The 23,739-nt window shown below is 38.9% G+C and overlaps 1 protein-coding gene across 12 annotated transcripts in view; it reads right to left on the reverse strand.

Moving 5' to 3' along the window:
- UBE2Q2 (ubiquitin conjugating enzyme E2 Q2) overlaps window positions 1-23,739 on the reverse strand; it is a 70,268-nt gene that overhangs the window by 12,800 nt on the left and 33,729 nt on the right. For 7 of the 12 annotated variants that reach the window (XM_048221411.2, XM_048221393.2, XM_048221394.2 and 4 more), the window contains one exon: window positions 19,379-19,437. In XM_048221411.2, the coding sequence (XP_048077368.1) occupies window positions 19,379-19,437 (59 nt within the window). Of the gene's footprint in view, window positions 1-2,210; window positions 2,325-19,378; window positions 19,438-19,923; window positions 20,010-23,739 lie in introns of all 12 variants that reach the window. The other 5 variants (XM_057303743.1, XM_057303744.1, XM_057303745.1 and 2 more) reach the window with 2 other exon arrangements.

Below are 23,739 nucleotides of genomic sequence, written 5' to 3' on the forward strand. Positions count from 1 at the left end.
ATAAAAAGTGAGGTAAGTAAACTTTTCCTTAACACACACTATTAGCAGCATGTACACCTAAAAGGAGTGGTTGATTTTACTTCCATATTGAGTTATATTCGTTTTATCAATACATGCTCCAAACCCTTACTGCTCTTTGCCTCCAAAAAATAGTTCCTGTTAAATATTGAGACAATTCAAGGATAGTAGGGGAAAAAAAAAAAAAATCTAAGGATCATTTAAAGATAATATGCCACACATGCAGGCACAGTATTTTCAACTTTAAAAAACTTCAGTTGTGAGGTATCTGGCTTGCTCAGTCGGTGAAGTGTGCGATTCTTGATCTTGGGGTTGAGTTTGAGCCCAGTGCTGGGTGTAGAGATTACTTAAAAATAACATCTTTAAGAAAAACAAAAACAAAAAATAAAAATAAAAAAAACCACCAAAACCAAACCAAAAAAAAACCCCAACCAAACAAAAAAAAAATACCTTTAGTTGCCAAAGCTGTATAGCAAAACACTATCCTAAAGCTTAGCCTCTTCAGGAAATTCATAATTTTCGTTATACTAAGAAATTCTTGCAAGAATGTTTGCTAACTAACCTCTCCGTCCACAAGCTAGAATGATCATTTAAATTACACTGATGAGGGGACAAGAGAAACTATTTATCAGTACTAGAGTGTTTACACAACATGATTAAGTGATCCTAAAAAAGAGATGGGAAATGTAAAATTTTTATATTATAGCCAAATTCTTGACAATAATCACATTAAAAATAAAGAAGAAGAAGAAGGCAGCTTAGACAGGCCACGTAAAACAGACATGACCCTCCTCTTTCTTGAGGTAAGGAAATAAACTATAGATTGTAAGAACAGAGGCTTTAGACAGGAATAAAAGAAAATGCCAGCACTCAAAACCAGACTATTAAGGACATGTTCCCTTGATACAGACAGAAACAATCCATGGTCATCTAGAAGTAGAAATATTCTCTTCATGGATGAGTGGGGCACAAATAATAATTCATATTATGTCAACAAATAAAGAAACCATTTTCAGTTGCCTACAAACAGCCACTCAAAATGTATTAATGAGATAAAAAAGAAATAATCTTTATGATTCTCTCTCAAGTTACTACACTCTGATCCGGACTAAGCAAGAAAGATAGCCAAGTACTGATGGCTCATTAAAATAGCTCATAAAAATACTAAGCCTTGGGGTGCCTGGGTGGCACAGCGGTTAAGCGTCTGCCTTCGGCTCAGGGCATGATCCCGGCGATCTGGGATCGAGCCCCACATCAGGCTCTTCTGCTATGAGCCTGCTTCTTCCTCTCCCAATCCCCCTGCTTGCGTTCCCTCTCTCGCTGGCTGTCTCTGTCTCTGTCAAATAAATAAATAAAATCTTAAAAAAAAAAAAATACTAAGCCTTGGTGGGGGGTGCCTGGGTGGCTTAGTTGGTTAAGCGTCTGACTTTGGCTCAGGTCATGATCTCAGGGTCCTGGGACTGAGCAGTGAGTCTGCTTGTCCCTCTGCCCCTCCCCCTACTCATGACTTGCTCTCTCTCAAATAAATAAAATCAAAAAAAATAAAAAAATAAAAAAATAAACCAAGCCTGGGAATTAGATTACCCTAAATTGTCTCTATCTTGCTAACTTACTATAATTCCCTATCTCATTCATTGACTTACAAATATTTGCTGCACATATATATACTACACACTGAGCCAGGCACAGTATACACTGAAGAAAACTGACAGGACCCTGTGCTTCATGATGTTTACCATCTAGTTAAGATTACAGACGATAAACAAATAATACAAAGTAGGGAAGGAGGACCCAGAGTTCTAGGAGAAGGAATCACCAGGGGGGCATTTTAAAAATGTGGTAGTCAGAAACAGCATCTGTACAAGTAATGCACAAGTTGAGATTTGTCGGAGTTAAAAGTGTGGTTTGGAGTAACCTTCCAGGCAGAGGAACATAGGTTTAAGAAAGGTTATGAGGAAAAAAAGAGTTTGCTGGGTACTGGGGGCTGAAAGACATTCAGTGGGGCCCCAGCTTTGACAGGAGAAGTGTGGTACGAGAGGATTAGAGAGGAAGCCAAGGGCAAGGTCACAGACAGCCTGTAGAATATGGTAAGAGCACCAACCTGTAAGAGCAATGGAAAGACATGGAAGAGTTTAAGCAGGAGAGCAACATAATCAAACACACATTTATAAAAGATCACTCTAAAAGCTTACATGAGGGAAGGAACACAAGCAGGAGTCCAGTCAGAAATCCTCTGAAGTGGTCCACGTGAGAACTGATGGTAGTAGCAACAGAAATGGAGACAAGTAACTGGATCTGGGAACTCTCTGAGAAGGAGAAGAATTAGAGGACCAGATGTGGGAAAGGAGGGTATAAAGAAAAACACCTACATCAATAACTGAGATGGGGAAGACCGGGAAAGGAGACTGGAAAGAAAAGGAGTTCAAGTTTCTGTGCTATAGAGGTGGAGATGCCTGTGTAAGAGACATTCAAGTAGAGATGTTACGAAGGCAGGTAGATGGAGCACTGGGTGTTATACACAAACAATGAATCATGGAACATTACATCAAAAACTAAGGATGTACTATATGGTGACATAATAAAAAATTATTATAAAAAAAAAGAAAGCAGGTAGACACTGGGAGCAGAAAAGACATATAAAAACATAAGATATGAAACCTGGCACAGGAGATGTTTTGAAGCCATGGCAGCCTTTTCAACAAATACTACTAGAGCAATTGGACCATTAGGCAAAACTCTCTGACCTAAATCTCACACCTTATACAAAAGTTAACTCAAAATGATTCACAGACTTATCTGTAAAATGTAAAACTATAAAACTTTGAGAAAACACAAAACAGGAGAAAATCTTTAGGATCTAGGACAAGGCAAAGAGTTCTTAAATTTGACACCAAAAGCATAATCCATAAAAGGAAAAACATCTATAAAGCAAACCTCAAAGCTAAAACCTTTTTGCAGGACACAAGATATAAAAAAAAATTGTGAATTTTTGCATTTCCATACACTAGTAATGACATAGCAGAAAGAGAAATTAAGAGAATGATCACATTTACAATTTAATCAAAAAGAATAAAATACCTAGGAATAAATTTAAGCAAGGAGGTGAAAGACCTGTACTCTAAAAACTCTAAGACATTGATGAAAGAAATAGAAGGTGACACAAATAAATGGTAAGCTATACTATGCTCATGAATTGGAAGAATATTGTTCAAATGCCCATATTATCCAAAAACAATCCATAGATTCACTGCAACCCCCATTAAAATACCAACAGCGTTTTTCACAGAACTAGAACAAAAAACCTTAAGATTTGTATGGACCCACAGAAGACTCTGAAGAGCCAAAGCAATCTCAAGGACAACAAAGCTGGAGATATCACAATTCCAGGTTTCAAACTATGCTACAAAGCTATAGTAATGAAAATAGTATGGTACTGGCACAAAAAAGAGACACACAGATCAACAGAACAGAATAGAGAGCCCAGAAATAAACCCACACATACATGGTCAATTAACCTATGACAAAGACAAGAATACACAATGGGGAAGAAAGACCATTTCTTCAATAAACAGTCTTAGGAAAACTGGATAGCTAGCTACACACAAAGGAATGAAACTGGACCATTCTCTTATATCATACACAAAAATAAATTCAAAACAGATTAAAGAGCTAATTGTAAGACCTGAAACCATAAAACTCCTAGAAGAAAACATAGGTAGTGAGCTCATATAAATCATCCTTAGCAATATTTTTCTGGACATGTCCCCCAGGCAAAGAAAACAAAAGCAAAAATAAACAACTGGCACTACATCAAACTAAAAAGCTTTTGCACAGCAAAGGAAACCATTAACAAACAAAAAAGCAGCCTACTCTATGGGAAAAGATATTCACAAATGATACATCCAGTAAGGGGTTAATATCCAAAATATATAAAGAACTCATGCAACTCAACACCAAAAAAACTAATAATCCAATTTAAAAATCGGTGGAGAACCTGAACAGACGTTTTTCCAAAGAAGACCTACAGACATATGAAAAGATGCTCACCACTAATCATCAGGAAAATGAGAATGTAAACCACAGTGATCTATCCATTCACACTGGTCAGAATGACTACTATCAAAATGACAAGAAACAACAAGTGTTGGCCAGCATATAGAGAAAGGAAACCCTCATGCACTGTTGATGGGAATGTAAATGGTGTAGCCCCTATGGTAAACAGTATGGAGGTTTCTCAAAAAAACTACAAAGAGAAGTACAATATGATCTAGTAATTCCACTTCTGGGTTTTTATCCAAAGAAAATGAAAATACTAATTTGAAAATATATGTTTATTGCATATTGTTTCCAATAGCCAAAATAAGGAAACAATCTAAGCATCTACTGATAGATGAATGGATAAAGAAGTGATGTATATATGTGTACACACACACACACACACACCACTATACAATGGACTATTACTCAGCTTCCAAAAGGAATGAGATCCTGCCATTTGTGACAGTAAGAACAGACCTGGTGTATTATGCTAAGTGAAATAAGACAGAGAAAGACAAATACCACAGGATTTCACTTATGTGTGGAATCTGAAAAATAAATGAACAAACAGCAAAAAAATACAAAAATACAAACAACAAATTTGTGGTTGCCAGGCCAGGGAATGGGAGGAAGGTAGCATGGAGAGTGGGGGAGAATAGGTGAAGAGGATGAACAGGTACAAACTTCCAGGTACAAACTAAATACAGTCACAAAGATGAAAAGTACAGCATAGGGAATACAGTCAATAATATTCTAATAGCTTTCTATGGTGACAGATGTTAACTACAGTTATCACAGTATGCATTTTACAATGTTTAAATTGGTAAACAATTAGGTTGTACACCCAAAACTAATGATATTATTTTTCAACTACACTTCAATTTCAATAGATAAACTAAAAATCTTTGCTCTACAAAATATTGATAGGAAGATAAAATGAAGGTACATACCGGGAGAAATTAAAAACCACATATACAACAAAGGACTACTATGCAGACCATATTACAAATTGTTTTCAAAATTCAACAATAAAAAACAATCCAATTAGAAAATTGGCAAGAGACACGGACGCATATTTAATGGAAGAATATAGTTGCCAAATAAAAACATGAAAAATATTCAATATTAAGAAATACGCATTAGGGAAATGCAACTTAAAACCACATGAGGGAATTCTAAAGATGGAGGAAGAGTAGGAGACCGAAATTTCGCCTGGTCCCAGGAGTTCAGCTAGAGAGCTATCAAACCATTCTGAACACCTGCGAACTCAACAGGATATCAAAGAAAAGAAAAGCGATCACTTTCTGCAAGGTAGGAGGCGGGGAGAAGTGAATCTGAGGCGACATATGGGAAGACAAACTGCAGGGGGAGGGAGCCTCTTATCAACCGGCTACACCAGCAAGCGACAGAGCAGCGGAGCACAAAATCAGAACTTTTAGAAGTCTGCTCCCAGTGGCTACGTGAGGGATGGAACCCTCACTGTGACAGTGTGGTCTCGGGGTCACAGGAAGACCAGGGGTGCCTGAGTGCGCCAGAGCTCCCAGGTATCAGAGCGGGGAAGCCGGCTGCAAACAGTGAGCCCAGGAGTGGGCTCTCACCTCGGGGTTGCCATAAACTGATCCGCGGCACAGCCGGGCCACTGCTCTTTGAGCAGCGGAAACTGGGGAGACTCTCCTTCCCTCTGTCCCCTCACCCCCGGGAGGAGCTGCACAGGAGCCCACTGCGGGAATCTATTGGGTCTGGAGACTCCAAACGGGCCTTGTGCCAGAGACAGAAATGCTCGGTCCCAGGCCAGGTGAGCGCGGAGTGCGGACAGAGACCAGGGAGACTGGAGTGATTGACTGCTTTTCTCTGAGGGCGCACTGAGGAGTGGGGCCCCGAGCTCTCACCTCCTCCAGGGCCAGAGATTAGGAGGCCATCATCTTCACTCTCATCCTCTAAAGCTGCGCAGAAGCGCCTTCAGGGAACAAAAGCTACAGAGAGCAAACCCCACCAGATTACTTAGCCTGCCCCCCACCCCCCGCAAGGGCAGTACAATCCTGCCCAGGGCAAAGACATTTGAGAATCACTGCAACAGGCCCCTCCCCCAGAAGACGTGCAACAACCTCCAGCCAAGACCAAGGTTACCCATCAATGAGCACTGCAGAACTCGGTGCTAGGGGAATACAGCACAGAGAACTCACGGGTTTTTTCCCATGATTCCTTAGTCTTTCAACTTCAATTTTTTAAATTTTCTTTCTTTCTTTCATGAATTATTTTTCTTTCTTTTTCAACCAACTTATCAATTCATTTTCTAAAAATCTTTTTAAATTTTCATTGTTACAGTCATATTCCATCCATCATTGTATTTAACCTTATTTTTGTTATCTACATAGAAGTTTTTCTTTCTTTAAAATTTTGGAGACCAAAATAGACCCAAAAATCTAGTGTATGGCTGTGTTCTATTCACCGGCCTGATCATACTCTTTTTTTCTTTTTTCTTTTCCCCCCAGTCACGGGTCTCCTCTGATTTGTTTAGTGTATATTTCTCTGGGGTCGTTGTTACCCTTTTAGTATTTTGTTCTCTCGTTCATCTATTCTTCTCTTGGCAAAATGACAGAAAGAAAAACTCACCTCAAAAAACAGAACAAGAGGCAGTACCAACTAATCAGTATGGACATTAGTAAGCTGTCGGATCTAGAGTTCAGAATAACGATTATAAAGATACTAGCTGGACTTGAAAAACGCATAGAAGACACCAGAGAATCCCTTTCTGGAGAAATAAAGAACTAAAATCTAACCAAGTCGATTTCAAAAAGGCTATTAATGAGATGCAATCAAAAATGGAGGCTCTAGGGGCACCTGGGTGGCACAGCGGTTCAGCGTCTGCCTTCGGCTCAGGGCATGATCCCGGCGTTATGGGATCGAGCCCCACATCAGGCTCTTCCACTATGAGCCTGCTTTAAAGGTGGTCCTAAGAGGGAAGTATCTAGCACTATAAGCCTTTCTCAAGAAACAAGAAAGGTCTCAGATAGACAACCTAACCCTACACCTAAAGGAGCTAGAGAAAGTACAGCAAATAAAGCCTAAACCCAGTAGGAGAGGAGAAATAATAAAGATTAGAGCAGAAATCAACGAGCTAGAAACCAAAAAAACAGGAGAACCACTGCTCTTCAACACAGTACTAGAAGTCCTAGCCTCAGCAATCAGGCAACAAAAAGGAATAAAAGGCATCTGAACTGACAAAGAAGAAGTCAAACTCTCACTCTTTGCAGATATGATACTTTATGTGGAAAACCCAAGAGATTCCACCCCCAAAACTGCTAGAACTCATACAGGAATTCACCAAAGTGGCAGGATATAAAATCAATGCACAGAAATCAGTTGCATTTCTATACCCAAACAAGACAGAAGAAAGAGAAATTAAGGAGTCGATCCCATTTACAATTGCACCCAAAACCACAGGATATCTAGGAATAAATCTAACCAAAGAAGCAAAGGGTCTATACTCAGAAAACTATAGAATACTCATGAAAGAAACTGAGGAAGACACAAAGAAATGGAAAAACGTTCCATGCTCATGCAATGGAAGAACAAATATTGTGAAAATGTCTGTGCTACCTAGAGCAATGTACACATTCAATGCAATCCCTATCAAAATACCATCAACTTTTTTCAGAGAACTGGAACAAATAGTCCTAAAATTTGTATGGAACCAGGAAAGACCCCAAACAGCCAGAGGAATGTTGAAAAAGAAATCCAAAACTGGTGGCATCACAATTTCAGACTTCAAGCTGTATTACAAAGCTGTAATCATCAAGACAGTATGTTACTGGCACAAAAACAGACATACAGATCAATGGAACAGAATAGAGAACTCAGAAATGGACCCTCAACTCTATGGTCAACCAATCTTCAACAAAGCAGGAAAGAAGAGCCAATGGAAAAAAGAAAGTCTCTTCAACAAAATGGTGTTGGGAAAACTGAACAGCCACATGCAGAAGGATGAAACTGTACCATTTCCTTTCACCATACACAAAAATAGACTCAAAATGGAGGAAAGACCTAAACGTGAGCCAGGAATCCATGAAAATCCTTGAGGCGAACACAGGCAGCAAACCTCTTCGACCTCGGTCGCAGGAACTTCTTCCTAGACACATCTCCAAAGGCAATTGGGAAGCAAGGGCAAAAATCAACTTTTGGGACTTCATCCAGATAAATAGCTTTTGCACAGGAAAGGAAACAGTCAACAAAACCAAAGACAACGGGCAGAACGGGAGAGAATATTTGCAAATGACTAATCAGATAAAGGGCTAGTATCCAAAATCTATAAAGAACTTATCAAATTCAATACCCAAGGAACAAATAATCTAATCAAGAAATGTGCAGAAGACATTAACAGAGATTTCTGCAACGAAGACTTCTTAGTGATCTGAAGGGGTACCTCTACCCCAATGTTTATAGCAGTAATGTCCATAATAGCCAAACTATGGGAAAAGCCCAGATGTCTATCAACAGATGAATGGTTAAAGGAGATTTGGTGTACACACACACACACAGGAATATTATGCAGCCATCAAAATATATGAAATCTTGCCATTTGCAATGACTTGAATGAACTAGAGGGTATTATACTAAGCAAAATAAGTCAATCAGAGAAAGAAAATTATGATCTGTGGAATTTGAGAAACGAGGCAGACGATCATTAGGGAAGAGAGGAAAAAATGAAACAAGAAGAAACAGAGAGGGAGACAAACCGTAAGAGATTCTTAATCTCAGGAAACAAACTAAGGTTTGCAGGGGCGGAGCGGTGAGGGTATGGGGTGGGTGTGTGATGGACACTGGGGAGGGTATGTGTTGTGTGGTGAGCGTTGTGTGTTGTGTAAGACTGATGAATCACAGACCTGTACCCCTGAAAGAAATAATACATTATATGTTAATTTTTTAAAAAGTTGATTCTAGATATCCTAATAAAGATATTTTTAAAAAAAACAACCCATAATGAGGTATCACTACCTATCAGAATGGCTAAAATAAAAACAAGTGGCCAAACCAAATATCGGATGTGGAGAATCACTTACACACAGAGATCACTTACACATTCCAGGCAGGAACAGGTAAGGCCACTATGGAAAACAGTTTAACAATTTCTTTAAAAATTCAATATGCTACAATAACTATATGACCCAGCCACTGTACTCCTGGCCAAGTATCCCAGAGAAAGCAAAACACATTCATACAAAAATGTGTACACAAGCACTTACAGCAGCTTTATTTGTAATAAGCAAACACTAAAATCAGGCTAGAATTCCTTCAAGAAGTGGCTGGTTAAACTGTAGTACATGGTACACCATGGAATATTTCTCAGCAATAAAAATGAAGTAGTCATATATGTAGATGAATCTCCAGGGAATCAGGTTGTGTAAAAAAAACTAATTCCTAAAAGTTACAATCCCAAAATGTGGGATTCCATTTATGTAACTATGCTTTTTGAAATGACAAAATATTTAAAAAGGAGGACAGTGGTTGCCAGGAGTTAGTGGAAGTGGGTGTACAGGAGGGAGATGGGTGTGGTTTGAAAAGATAAGAAGGATTCTTGTGTATTTGGAACTTCAATATCTTCGCTGTGGTGGTGGATACACAAACCTACAGAGGAGATCAAGTTATGCACAACTTAATATGCACATACACACAAATGAGTTATAAGAAAAACTGGGAAAATCTAAGTTCTGTGGATTGTATCACACTCTCATTGTGATATTACACTATAGTTCTGTGAAATGTTACACTGGCAAAGTGTATAAGGAATCTTTGTTATTTCTTATAGCTGCATGTGAACATACAATTTTCTCAAAAATCTCAATTAAAAAAGGGCCACAGGAACGGAAGGAAAAGAGAAAAGAGAAAGGACCCAGTACCAAACTCTGAAGAACTCCGACGTGTAGAAGTTAGGTGAACAAGGAGTTGCCAGCTAGAGACTGAGAAGAGGCAGCCAGCAGCCAAGAGAAAAATGTTTCGATGTTGCTGAGAAATCAGATAATCAACTATAGTAAAGCCTGAAAAAGGTCCCCTGGATTTAACAACATGGAAGTCCCTGTTGGCAACAGTGGTTTGGGAGGGGAGGGATATTAACCGCTAATGCCAGATGACAGCGGCTGAAAAGTGAATAGGAAGTGAAGGGTGTGATTATATAAACATTGCTGTGGGAGTATAAATGGGGCAGCCACTTTGGAAAAGAGTCAGGCATTTCATCAAAAAGTTTAACAGTTACCAGAGGACCTAGTAAGTCCACACAGGTAATATGAAAGACAAATGAAAATATACATACAGATAAAAAAATGTATGTGAATGTTCATAGCAGCATTATTCATGATAGTCAAAGGCAGAAACAACAAATGTCCACGAATAAAATGTGGTATAGCCAAACAACGGAACATTCATCCATAAAATGGAATTAAGTATTAATACATGTGACAATATAGATGAACTTTAAAAACATTTTGCTAAGTGAAAGAAGCCAGCCATAGAAGGCCATATTTTATATGGTTCCACTTATATGAAATGTACAAAAACAGGAAAATCCTTAGAGACAGAAAGGAGATTAGTGGTTGCCAGTGGGGTGGGGAGCTAAAGGGGGAATGAGGAATGACTGCTAATGGGTACAGGGTTTCTTCTGGGGAATTATGAAAATGTTCTGGAATTAGATAGTGGCGTTGGTTACACAACTCTATGAATGTATGAAAAAACCCCCACTGAATTGTACCCTTTCAAAGGGTGAGTTTCAGCGTATGTGAATTGTATCAAAATGAAAGTTATTAAAAAAAAAGTTTGGCTATGATAAGGAACAGAGGAATAACAGCTAGAAGATGGAGGATATAAAATATATGGGACAAAAACTGCCCAATAATCTGGGATACTTGGTCAGGAGTACAGTGGCTGCTTAAGCTCTAGCCTGAGTCTTAGATTGCAAAACTCTGCGTTTTATCAGTCCTTCACATTTTTTAGTACTTCCCAAGTCAGCCAATAAATCCTCTCCATCACTTTAACAGTTGACTATGAAGACCAAATCACTGTGATTCTGCTTCACTTTAGCGTTCACCTTCCATTCATCTTTCCATTCCTGCTGTACCAATTTAGGTTGTCCTCACTTCACTCTAAGACAAGGCCCTCAACTCTTTTTTTTAAGATTTATTTGAGAGAGAGAGAGAGAGAGAGAGAGAGAGAGAAATAGCCTGTGTGAACAGGGGGAGGGGAAGAGGGAGAGGGAGAGGAGAAGCAGACTCTGAGCTGAGGGCAGACAGAGCCCAATGCAGGGCTTGATCTTATGACCCTGAGATCATGACCTGAGCTGAATTCAAGAGTCTGACGCTCAACCAAATGAGCCACTCAGGTGCCCCAAGACAGGGCCAGCAGCTCTTAACTTCTTCTAGGCTTTATGAATACAATCTGTCGTCTTCCACTGTTTCCATATTTCTTTCTAAAACATTCTTTTTCCTTCCTGAACCAGCTAATAAGAGATAAATTCAATATCCACGGGTAATAGTTTGCTTACCAGGAAAAAAGAAAATGAAAACAAAAAACCAAAAAGCCCTATCACCATAATGACAAGATATTTTGTCAGCACAATTTCATACAACTTTTCCATATGAATTCTACCTACCTTGTGTTGTAGCTCAAACTCATCTGGTATGCTATGAACACGTGCTCTTTCCGAGATATGTGAACATATTGACTTTTCAGCTATGTAGATAATTTCCCTTCAATCTCCACCAGGAGGCCAAACTCACTCATACTTCAATGTCCCTTGAGATCCCACCTACTTGACAGTCTTCCCAGATCACGACTACTAGAAGCAACTCCCTTTTCCTTTAACTTCAAAGAACTCAAGTCCACACTACACATTTGCCAATCAATGAAGTACTTAATACTTTTAATGTTTTATTTTTTTAATTAATTTTTTTTTAACTTTTAATCTCCTTTCAGATTGCTGGCCTTTGGTATAATGGAAAAAAACACTTTATTAAGTTTATTTGGATAAGTAAAAAGCTGACTTATTATTCAAATCATTCATTTGTATAATGGGATAATAAATAACACCACTGTAGCAAGAAGAAGCAATGAAGAGAAACTATATAACATATTTTTAAACTACAAATGGCATTATTCAACTTCATCTGTTTGTCTTCACAACTAGGTGGTAAACTACTTAACATCATAAATCTTAAATTCTTAGGATTTCTCACAAGAAAATGTGAAAAACCTATGCTGCTCAAGGCTGGATCAATTTCAAAACAATCTAAGAATATTTTTATACATTTATCCTGAACAAAATTTTTCCAAATCTTTTCTTTAATCATTTATAGCCATCCATATGTTTTTATCTAAATGAAACTATATCAACAATAGCAATAATCAAAGGACGAGAGATTTTTAGATCTTATTTTTTTTAATGTTTTTTTATATTTTGTTAGTCACCATACAGTACATCCCTGGTTTCTGAGGTAAAGTTCGATGATTCATTAGTTGTGTATAACACCCACTGCACCATGCAATACGTGCCCTCCTTACTACCCATCACCGGTCTATCCCATTCCCCACCCCTCCCCTCTGAAGCCCTCAGTTTGTTTCTCAGAGTCCATAGTCTCTCATGCTTCATCCCCCCTTCTGATTACCCTGCCTTTGTTTATCCCTTTCTTCCCCTACCGATCTTCCTAGTTCTTATGTTCCATAGATGAGAGAAACCACATGATAATTGTCTTTCTCTGCTTGACTTATTTCACTTAGCATTATCTCCTCCAATGCCGTATATGTTGCAGCAAATGTTGAGAACTCGTTCTTTCTGATAGCTGAGTAATATTCCATTGTATATATGGACCACAACTTCTTAATCCAGTCATCTGTTGAAGGGCATCACGGCTCCTTCCACGATTTAGCTATTGTGGACAATACTGCTATGAACATTGGGGTGCAAATGGCCCTTCTCTTCACTACGTCTGTATCTTTGGGGTAAATACCCAGTAGTGCAATGGCTGGGTCATAGGGTAGCTCAATTTTTAACTTTTTAAGGGACCTCCACACTGTTTTCCAGAGTGGCTGTACCAACTTGCATTCCCACCAACAATGTAGGAGGGATCCCCTTTGTCCACATCCTCTCCAGCAATTGTTTCTTGCCTTGTCAATTTTTGCCATTCTAACTGGCGTAAGGTGGTATCTTAGTGTGGTTTTGATTTGAATTTCCCTGATGGCTAACGATTTTGAACATTTTTTCACATGTCTGTTAGACATTTGTATGTCATCATTGAAAAGGTGTCTGTTCATATTTTCTGCCCATTTCAAGATTTATTTGTTTCTCGCATATTGAGTTTGAGAAGTTATTTTTAGATCTTGGATACCAGTCTTTTATCTGTAGCATCATTTGCAAATATATTCTCCCATTCCGTGGGCTGCCTCTTAGTTTTTTGGACTGTTTCCTTGGCTGTGCAGAAGCTTTTTATCTTGATGAAGTCCCACAAGTTCATTTTATCTTTTGTTTCTCTTGTCTTTGGAGATGTGTCATGAAAAAGCTTGCTTTGGCCAATGTCGTAGAGGTTGCTGCCTATGTTCTCCTCTAGGATTTTGATGGATTCCTGTCTCACATCGAGGTCTCTCGTCCATTTGGAGTTTATCTTTGTCTATGATGTGATAGAGTGTTCAAGTTTCATTCTTTTGCATGTAGCTGTCCAATTTTCCCAGCACCATTTATTGAAGAGACTGTCTTTTTTCCACTGGATGTTTTCTCCTGATTAATCAAAGATAAGTTGCCCAAAGAGATGAGGGTCCATTTCTGGGTTCTCTATTCTGTTCCATTGGTCTATGTGTCTGTTTTTGTGCCAGTACCATGCTGTCTTTGTGATCACAGCTTTGTAGCACAGCTCAAAATCCGGCATTGTGATGCCCCCAGCTTTGTTTTTCCTTTTCAACAGTTCCTTGGAGATTCGGGGCCTTTTCTGGTTCCATACAAATTTAAGGACTATTTGTTCCAGTTCTTTGAAAAATGTCCTTGGTATTTTGATTGGGATAGCACTGAAAGTGTAGATTGCTCTGGGTAGCATGGACATTTTAACTATGTTAATTCCTCCGATCCATGAGCATGGAATAATTTTACATCTTTTTGTGTCTTCCTCAATGTCTTTCAAGAGTGATTTATAGTTTCTAGAATATAGGTCCTTTACGTCTCTGGTTAAGTTAATTCCAAGGTAACGTATGATTTTTGGTGCTATTGTAAATGGGATGGATTCCCTAATTTCTCTTTCTTCAGTCTCATTATTCATATATAGAAATGCAACTGATTTCTGAGAATCGATTTTGTATCCCGCCACATTACTGAATTGCTCTATAAGTTCTAATAGTTTGGGAGTGGATTCTTTTGGGTTTTCCATATAGAGTATCATGTCATCTGTGAGGAGAGACACTTTGACGACTTCATTGCCGATTTGGATACCTTTTATCCCTTTCTGTTGTCTGATTGCTGTTGGAAGGACTTCTAGTACTATGTTGAAGAATAATGGCGAGAGTGGGCATCCTCGTTGTGTTCCTGATCTTAAGAGAAAGGCTTCCAGCTTTTCCCCATTGAGAATGATATTTGCTGTAGGCTTTTCATAGATGGTTTTTATGAGATTGAGGAATGTACCCTCTATCCCTACACTCTGAAGGGTTTTAATCAGGAAAGGATGCTGTATTTTGTCAAATGCTTTTTCTGCATCTATTGAGAGAATCATATGATTTTTGAATTTTTCTTTCTGGATAAAATCTAAGACACCGATCAATTTGCGAACATTGAACCACCCTTGCATCCCAGGGATGAATCCCACTTGGTCATGATGGATAATCCTTTTAATGTACTTTTGGATTCCATTAGCCAGGATCTTGTTGAGGATTTTGGCATCCATATTCATTAGGGAAATCGGTCTGTAATTCTCCTTTTTGATAGGGTCTTTGCCTGGTTTGGGGATCAAGGTAATATTGGCCTCATAGAATGAGTTTGGTAGCTTTCCTTCTGTTTCTATTTTTTGAAATAGCTTTAGGAGAATAGGTATTATTTCTTCTTTGAATGTTTGGTAGAATTGCCCAGGAAAACCGTCCGGGCCTGGAGTTTTGTTTTTTGGAAGGATGTTTATCACTGACTCAATCTCTTCATAATTAATTGGCCTGTTTTAAAAATCAATTTCTTCCTGTTTCAGTCTTGGTAGTTTATAGGTTTCCAGGAAGGCCTCCATCTCTTCCAGATTGCTTAAGTTATTGGCATAAAGGTGTTGATAAAAGTTTCTAATAATCCTTCCTATTTCATTGTTGTTGGTAGTGACCTCTCCTTTTTCATTCATAATTTTATTAATTTCGTTCCTTTCTCTATTCTTTTGGATATGTCTTGCCAGTGGTCTGTCAATTTCATTGATTCTCTCAAAGAACCACCTTCTAGTTCTGTTGATCCGCTCTACTGTACTCCTGGTTTCTAATTCATTGATTTCTGCTCTAATCTTGGTCAACTGCTTCCTTGTGTGTGGATTAGGCCTGTCCCTATGTTGCTGTTCCAGCTTCTTCAGGTGAGAATATAAAAACTGCATTTTAGATTTTTCTATTCTTTTGAGTGAGGCTTGCATGGCTATGTATTTCCCCCTTAGGACTGCCTTTGCAGTATCCCATAGGTTTTGGACCATTGTGTTTTCATTCTCATTGGTATCCATAAATTGCTTAAATTGATTTTTGATTTCCTGCTTTATCGAGTCATTCCTGAGCAGGATGGTTCTTAGTCTCCAAGTTTTTGAGTTTCTTCCAATTATTCCTTGTGGTTGAGTTCCAATTTCAAAGCGTTGTGGTCCGAGAATATGCAGGGAATAATTTCAGTCTTTGGTATCAGTTGAGACCTGTTTTGTGTCCAAGAACATGGTCTATTCTTGAGAATGTTCTATGGGCATTAGAATAGAATGAGTATTCTTTGATTCTGGTGTGTAGTGTTCTAATATATACCTATGAGGTCCAACTCATCGAGTACGGCATTCAAAGCCCTTGTTTCTTTGTCGATGTTTTGCATGGGTGTTCTGCCTATTTCTGATAGTGGAGTGTTGAGGTCCCCTACTATTAACGTATTTTTATCTATATGTCTCTTTATTCTGGTTAAGAGTTGGCTTGTGTATCTTGCTGCTCCCCTGTTAGGGGCATATATATTTATAATTGTCATATCCACTTGTTCAATACATCCTGTAAGAATAATATAGTGCCCTTCTGTGTCTCTAACTATAGTCTTTAGTTTAAAATCCAATCTATCTGTTATGAGAATTGCTACCCCAGCTTTCTTTTGAAGTCCATTGGCGTGAAAGATGGTATTCCATCCCTTTACTTTCAGTCTGAATGTATCTTTAGGTTGAAAATGAGTCTCTTGTAGACAGCAAATGGATGGGTCATGTCTTTTTATCCAATCTGCAACCCTGTGGTGTTTTATGGGAGCATTTAGGCCATTTAATTTGAGACTGATTATTGAGAGATATGATTTTTAATGATGCCATGTTGCCAGTAAAGTCTTTGTTTCTATCAATTTTGACTTTCTGTTCTGTATCACTCTTGGGGTCTTTTACCTTTATAGAACCCCCCTTAATATCTCCTGTAGGGCTGGTTTCGTGGTTACGAAATTGGTTAATGACTGGCGATTGTGGAAGGTCTTTATCTCTCCATCAATTCTGAATGACAGCCTTGCTGGTTAAAGGATCCTTGGCTGCATGTTTTTCTCTGAAAGAGCTTTAAAAATGCCCCCCCCCCAACCCTTTCTCTCATTCCAGGTCTGTGTAGACAGGTCTGACGTAATTCTGATACCTTGGTCTTGGCACATGAGAAATTTCATTGCCGTGGCCACTTTCAATACTGTATCCTTGGATCTAATATTTGCAAATTGCAGTATGATGTGATGTGGTGTAGTTTTGTGTGGTTGAGCTTGGGAGGGGTCCTTTCTGCCTCTTGGACACAAATGTTTTTTTCCCTCACTAGATTAGGGAAGTTTCCAGCCACAATTTGTTCAAATATCTCTTCTAGACCTCTGTTTTTCTCCACCCCCTCGGGGATGCCGATGATTCTGACACTGGAACGTTTCATTGAGCCAGTAATCTCCCTTAACCTACATTCTTTAGTGTGGATTTTTTTGAGTCCAGAATCTATTTTAGCTTTTTCTTCTAGTAACCCATCCTCCAATTTGCTGATACGTTCTTCTGCCTCATTCACCCTGGCTGTCAGAGCATCTAGTTTTGACTGCATTTGGCTCATAGAATTTTTAATTTCTGCCAGATTCACTCTCATTTCCATCCTTAGAGATTCTATATTCTCATTAACATTTTCGTTAATACTTTTTTCAAGTCTACACATCATCTTGACCATTGTTACTCTGAATTCCATTTCTGATAATTTGGTTATATCCATATCCATTAGTTTTGTGGCAGACGTCACAGACTCATTGTCTTTTCTTTGCTGGGGGGGATTTCTCCTTCTCATCATTCTGATGAGGAGAGGTTGCGGGGTTGTCCAGAGCCCAAATTATTGACCAGGACCTAGGCCATGCGCCCTTGTTTTATAGTGATCTTAGAGATGTGGGCTTCTTGATTTTTCAGCCTGCCTTCTGGGGGAGGTGTCTGCCACGCCGATACTCAGGCAACCCTGTTTGGGTAGAGTCTCCATGTCCCCTGCAAGGGGGGCTGGGGGTGGACACACTGTGAGCCATTGTTTCCAGGCTTTTGCTCTCTGGTGGCTTTCCCTGGCGGTTTGCTGTGCCTCCTCTGAGAGTCAGAGCAGCAGTAGCCGAATCTCAGTCTCTGTCTCAGAACAGAGGGATCGTGGACTGTTCTCCACTGATGTTCTGGCCACTTTAACTCTGTTTCTGTTGGTGCTGCTCAACCGTGCAGAGTCCCAGGATGTGCGCCCCACACCCGGCGTCCCAGCCCTCACTTCCAGGGCCAGCGCGTCTCTGTCGTTTTGTGTTTCTAACACTGCCAGCCGCCAGCCACCCCCGCGTGCTCCGGAGCTCCCGGTCTCAGTCTGGATCCAGTGAGCACACCAGAGCTCCTTTTCAGTCTGGTGGCGCACGTTCCCTGGCTCATGGTCTCAGTCTGCTCTCTTGCGGGTGCGGGTCCGCGAGTTCGCCCGCTCCCCTGTGCAGGTGGCTACCGCTTTCCGGGGCCTGAACGCGGCAGCTCCCTCCCCATTCCGTTTATCTTCCGATATCTGTGCGCGGTTTCACGGCTCCCCGCTTCGTACCTCAATACTCAGCGCTGGAGATGTTCATTTGTAGAGATCCAGATGTATCTTCTTGCGTCTCAGGCTGATTCCGTGGATGTTCAGGCTGGTCTGGTACCTTCCAGCTCAACTCAGGAGACCGGCTGAAAAAGGGGTCCCCTACTCCTCCGCCATCTTAACTCCCTCCAATTTTTAGATCCTAATCACCATCATAATATGAATTACCTCACAAGGTTGAATCAGTCAACTAAGCATTTCATAATTCTCTAATTAGTATAATTACTCCTAATTTAAGGATTTAGAGAACATTTCATAACTAACCTAGGTACCAATTATGATCTTTTCACCATCCTTTATATGACTTCTAATCACAAAAAAGCGATATAAGCTTCAATAAAAATGCATGAAAATTTGATTCTACCAAACTGAACCCACAATCTTTAGAAGGAATTAGATGGCCAGATCCGTAGGCCCATAAGATTTTCTGTGATTATTCCAGGGATTATAGGCTTGTGAGAATCATTCTTTTCTTTTTTTTTTTTTTTTAAGATTTTATTTATTTACTTGACAGAGAGACAGCCAGCGAGAGAGGGAACACAAGCAGGGGGAGTGGGAGAGGAAGAAGCAGGCTCCCAGCGGAGGAGCCTGATGTGGGGCTCGATCCCATAACGCCAGGATCACACCCTGAGCTGAAGTCAGACGCTTAATGACTGTGCTACCCAGGCGCCCCGAGAATCATTCTTTTATCTTAACTTTCTCTAAACCATCAATCACATTTATATTTGAAAAACATTTGGTTTTTCATGGTGAAATGTATACAAATAGAGGACATTAAAAACTCTTACTGATAAACAACATAATGGTTTACAACCAATGGTTCTCCAACGATGGCCCCCAGATGAGCAGCATCAGCTTCACGTGAGACCATCTTAGAAATGTAGAAATGCAAATTTTCAGCTTTTCCCTACATCCCAGACCTAGTGAATCAGCAATCCTGGGGTGAAGCTGAGCATTCTAGGCCACCTAGCATTTAACTAGCCCTCCAAATGATTCTGAATGCACACTATCAAAGAAAATAGTTACTTAAACTTACCCGCCTGAGAGAACAGGTAACACCACTCGAACAAACGGAGGATCAAATGGAAAGTTATCCTAAAATGCAAATGGGCAAGTTTAATTAATTTTAAGAAAATCCTTAATACTGTATTATTTAAAAGATTTTAATAGTCTATAAAGAATGTGTGCATTTATTATCTGAAGAGGGTCATAAAAGTAAAAATAGTACCAAAAATAAAATGTAGTAAAAACCACAGCAAGAAAAAAAATGAAAATCACAGCCAAACAGAACAGTGTTTTGGTAAAGTTATGAAAAATATGAAGGGGTTCCACTTCCAATAAAAGTATATAAAGGAACCATTCCAATAATGATATACTAGGTAACTTGGATCAATCCTCTGGTTGAGAACTAGAAGAGGTGGACAAAATTTAACAATTACAGAGCTAAGATCAGGAAGAAAAAAGGAACCCCAGAGAGCAGAGCCTTTCCTCCCTCCACCCCCCACCCCCTACCTTGAGTTTTCTTTCAATTACAGAAGAGGAAGATAAGAGGTCAAGAAGCTCGGTAGAACTCAGACTCACAGTCACAGGGCTGGGGAGGTAAAAATTGGAGCTGGGGTCCACCAAGGAGAGGCCTTGACAAGTCTCCCACACTTTAGGTTGGGACCCTGAAGGACAAATGACAAATTGCCCTAACTGACAAGGAATGAAGTCTAGTTTTACATCACCTAAATTCCCGACTGGATTCAGTGGTCCTGGGCTGTTACTGCCCAAGCCAGACAGGGGCAAATGTAATCCCTCTCTGGAGAAGAATACCATCCAAGTCTTCCAAATTAGCTAATTTTTCATTTATAATGTCTACTACTAAAACTAGACAGTTACACAAGACTTAAACATGTCCAGGAAATGAGAAACAAATGACACAAAAACCATAAGAGATCAAGATTAAATAGAGTTATCAGACATAGCTTTTAAAATAACTATGCTGATTATGTACAAGGAAAGAAAAGACAAGACTGAAAACCCTGGCAAAGAACTAAAATTATAAAAATGAACCATACAGAAATTCTGAAACTTAGAAATACCATAACTGAAATCAATAACTTAACAGATGAATTGAACCACAAGCAGAGACTCAGTGGAAGAGAAATTCAGTATAGAGGAAAATAGGCCAAAAAAACATCCAGAATGAAGCCAAGAGAGAGAAAAAGGTAGAAAATGCAGAAAATAACAAGATATAGGACTGTACTGGGAAGGCTCATCCTATGTAGAGTTCTAGAAGGACATGAGAGAATGGGACCGAAGCAATATTTGGAATGTCTGAGAATTTTCCAAAATTGAAAGACTTCACAAGATTTTAAGCACTATGAGTTTTTCAACAGAAACAATGGAAGCCCCAATGAGGGAATGGTATGTTTTTGAGTTGCTGAAAGGAATTTCTAACCTAAAAATCTATACTCAATACTAATACTTTCCAAAAAATGAATTCACAATAAAAGTTATTTTCCTGTCAGGAGACCCAAGCTAAAGGAAATAAAGGATATTTTTCAGGCAGGAGAAACAAGATCCTAGACGGAAATATGGAGAATAAAGACCATGAAAAGAGCAAATAAGCAGTTATGAATGAATACTAATTATAGAACAATGATGTATAGCTTCTAGGTTAAGTACAGAAAATGCATGAAAGCACATATTTGGCAGGGAATCCATGTTTTAAGTCTTTGCATTGATGAGGAAAAGGTAAAATATATATTAAATTTACATTAGACTCTGACAATGATATACATTGTAACTGTCAGGCAGTAAAGAAGAGTAAGAGAACAGTTAAGAGTAAGTACTAAGCTAAAAGAGGTGAGAAACTGGAGCAATTAAAAAAAAAAATCCAAAGAATGAGAAAAAGGAACATGGAGTAACAAGGACAAATAAACAGCACTTAGAAGATGGGAGACTGAAACCCAAATGTCAATGCAAATAGACTAATTGCTCTAATTAAAAGACAAAGATCATCATACTTTAAAAAATACATGAAGAGACATAAAAATACATGAAGAGAAGAGAAAAGAAACCTCAGCTAATTCTCAGGCTACCAAGTACAATTCTCTTTTTCAAATTCTCAGTCCTGGAAACAGATTTCCAGAAGAACAAGAGCTTTTTCTCTTTATGAACTAAAGCACCAGTGGTAGCCAAGGTGGCCAAGAGCATTAGAGGTCAGTCTCTTGGTGGTTAGGAAGCCAAAAAGGCTGCCCCTCATTTTCCTACAGCAGTGGGGTACAGAAAAAGAGTATCTCCTCTAATAAAGACATGACAGGAAGTCTAAGAGAAATTACCTTCAATTTGTATGGTCAAATAAAAGGAAACAAACAACTTATTGTCTCTTAAACCAATTTGAGGGTAAGGGAGCTAAACAAATATTTGTCTCATCTACTTATTTCCAACAAACACAAAAATATAACTAGAAGAATAAGCAACGTAATTCCAGTAACTTACTTTAACTCCCTACTTCCACCCATCCTCAAGTAAGATTCTAAGGAGCATATAACCTATGGAAATTCTATCCTAATAGGAGAGGAAGATAAAAAGCACACTTCCAGTGGTTAAAACAGATAATCTTAGATTTCTACTGCAAGGGAGAACCTACCCACATAAGATGCCAACTTAATGACAATTATTATAATCTACTTCCAAATAAACTGTAGATAAAAGGCGAACTACTTAACAGTATAATGAAGGGCATAGACGCAAAGCTTAGTAAAATACAACTTCACTTAACCTCCTTCTCTTTAGATCTTTAACTGTGTGATCCCAAATGATAAACCTTTTTAAATTGATTACATGACAGGAAGAACTACCTTCATTGTAAGTAATTCTTCAAAGTAACTCCTCCACATCAAAACCTAGGGACTCGATTCCATAAACTGCACTATGGAACTCAGTAACCAATATTTTACAGAAATAAGAGTTCCTTAAAGGGTTATAGTGGGGAAGATGAGGATGACTGTTAAAATAGACATCTGAGTTATCCTGGTATACTAACTCAGAAACTGAGAATCTCAAGGTTTACAAGGATATCATGAAGTTTTCAATTCAACATCTTGGCCTCTCAAGATAATTTTAATGACAAGGAACATTCTATTCTTGAAAAATTCACTGAATGGCTCTACATAGTTATCACTTCCTTATATTGAGTTGAAAATCACCTCTTTAAAGTTTGACTTACTAGTTTTAATGTCATGCTTTGTGTTAATCAAAAACAAAAACGAAACTGTCCACATACACAGCCCTTTAAATAGTTGAGAACAAGCTCTCATTGAACCCCTATGTTCTTCTCTCCAAATCTACAATTTAACCAGCTACATTAGGACATGGTAAGCTCTTTCAAATCCTTGCCACTATTTTCTAAATGAACCCAAATTTGTCTAAATAAGCCCTTCCTGAAGTACTACCTCAGAATTCAGCTCAGTAATTCAGATACGGCTTGAAAAACCAGACCACAACTTCCTTATAAGAGCATAGCAGAACAATTGCCAAACTGCTGAGGAATCTAATAGGCCCCCCACTCCCTCCCGCCCCTATCCCCAACCTTGTGTTATATCTCAAGTTCTATTTTCTTGTTACTCATGACTTTCAAGTTGTCACCATGGACATCTGATGCCGTAAATACTGTTCATGCTCCTTCCTATAAATCATTCTTTCTGAGTCATACTTGCTATCCTCCAATTCTGTGAATCCTGATATTTAACTTGGTAGTTCAGTTTGCCAAGATCACTTAGTTCAGAGCAATCACATTCTTCCCAGCCCTCTTAAGAAATACTCCAGTCCTAGCAACAGCCCTTCTTTCTGGTATCAGGAGTCATGGTCCAGAAAGACAAATGCAACAGAATTTCAGCCATTTACCTCCCAGACCATCCCCTCCCTGAAGTTCTACCTAGAGTAGGAAAATATCATGAAAACATTAAGTACAGCCACAAGTCTTCCAGTTTCCTGGTCAAGAGTTCATGCTCCCTTAAAGATACCTCTTGAGAAGAAAGTGAGAGGGAAGGGACAAACAGGGGGCTTTCAAAGGTTCTGATGAAAAAAAAGAAAGAAAGAAAGAAAGAAAGAAGGAAAGAAATAGACCCTAATTTTTTTTTTAGTATAACTGACACAATTTACATCAGTTTCAGGTGTAAGGTTCTATTTCTTAAGCTTGGTATTGGACATATGGGCATGTGATTTAATAAAATTGTTAAGACTGTTCAAGTTAAAACATTCTGTATATCAAAAAAAAAAAAAAAAACAGCTACTATCCTGGTTTAGTTTTTCATCATATGGATCAGTAAAAATGCAGTCACATTAGCAACTTCAGTAAATATATACCAGCCTCACTCTCTAGGAAGACAACCCACCTGACAACCACAA

The sequence above is a fragment of the Ursus arctos genome, unplaced genomic scaffold, assembly GCF_023065955.2.
Source record: "Ursus arctos isolate Adak ecotype North America unplaced genomic scaffold, UrsArc2.0 scaffold_28, whole genome shotgun sequence".
Taxonomy (NCBI): domain Eukaryota; kingdom Metazoa; phylum Chordata; class Mammalia; order Carnivora; family Ursidae; genus Ursus; species Ursus arctos.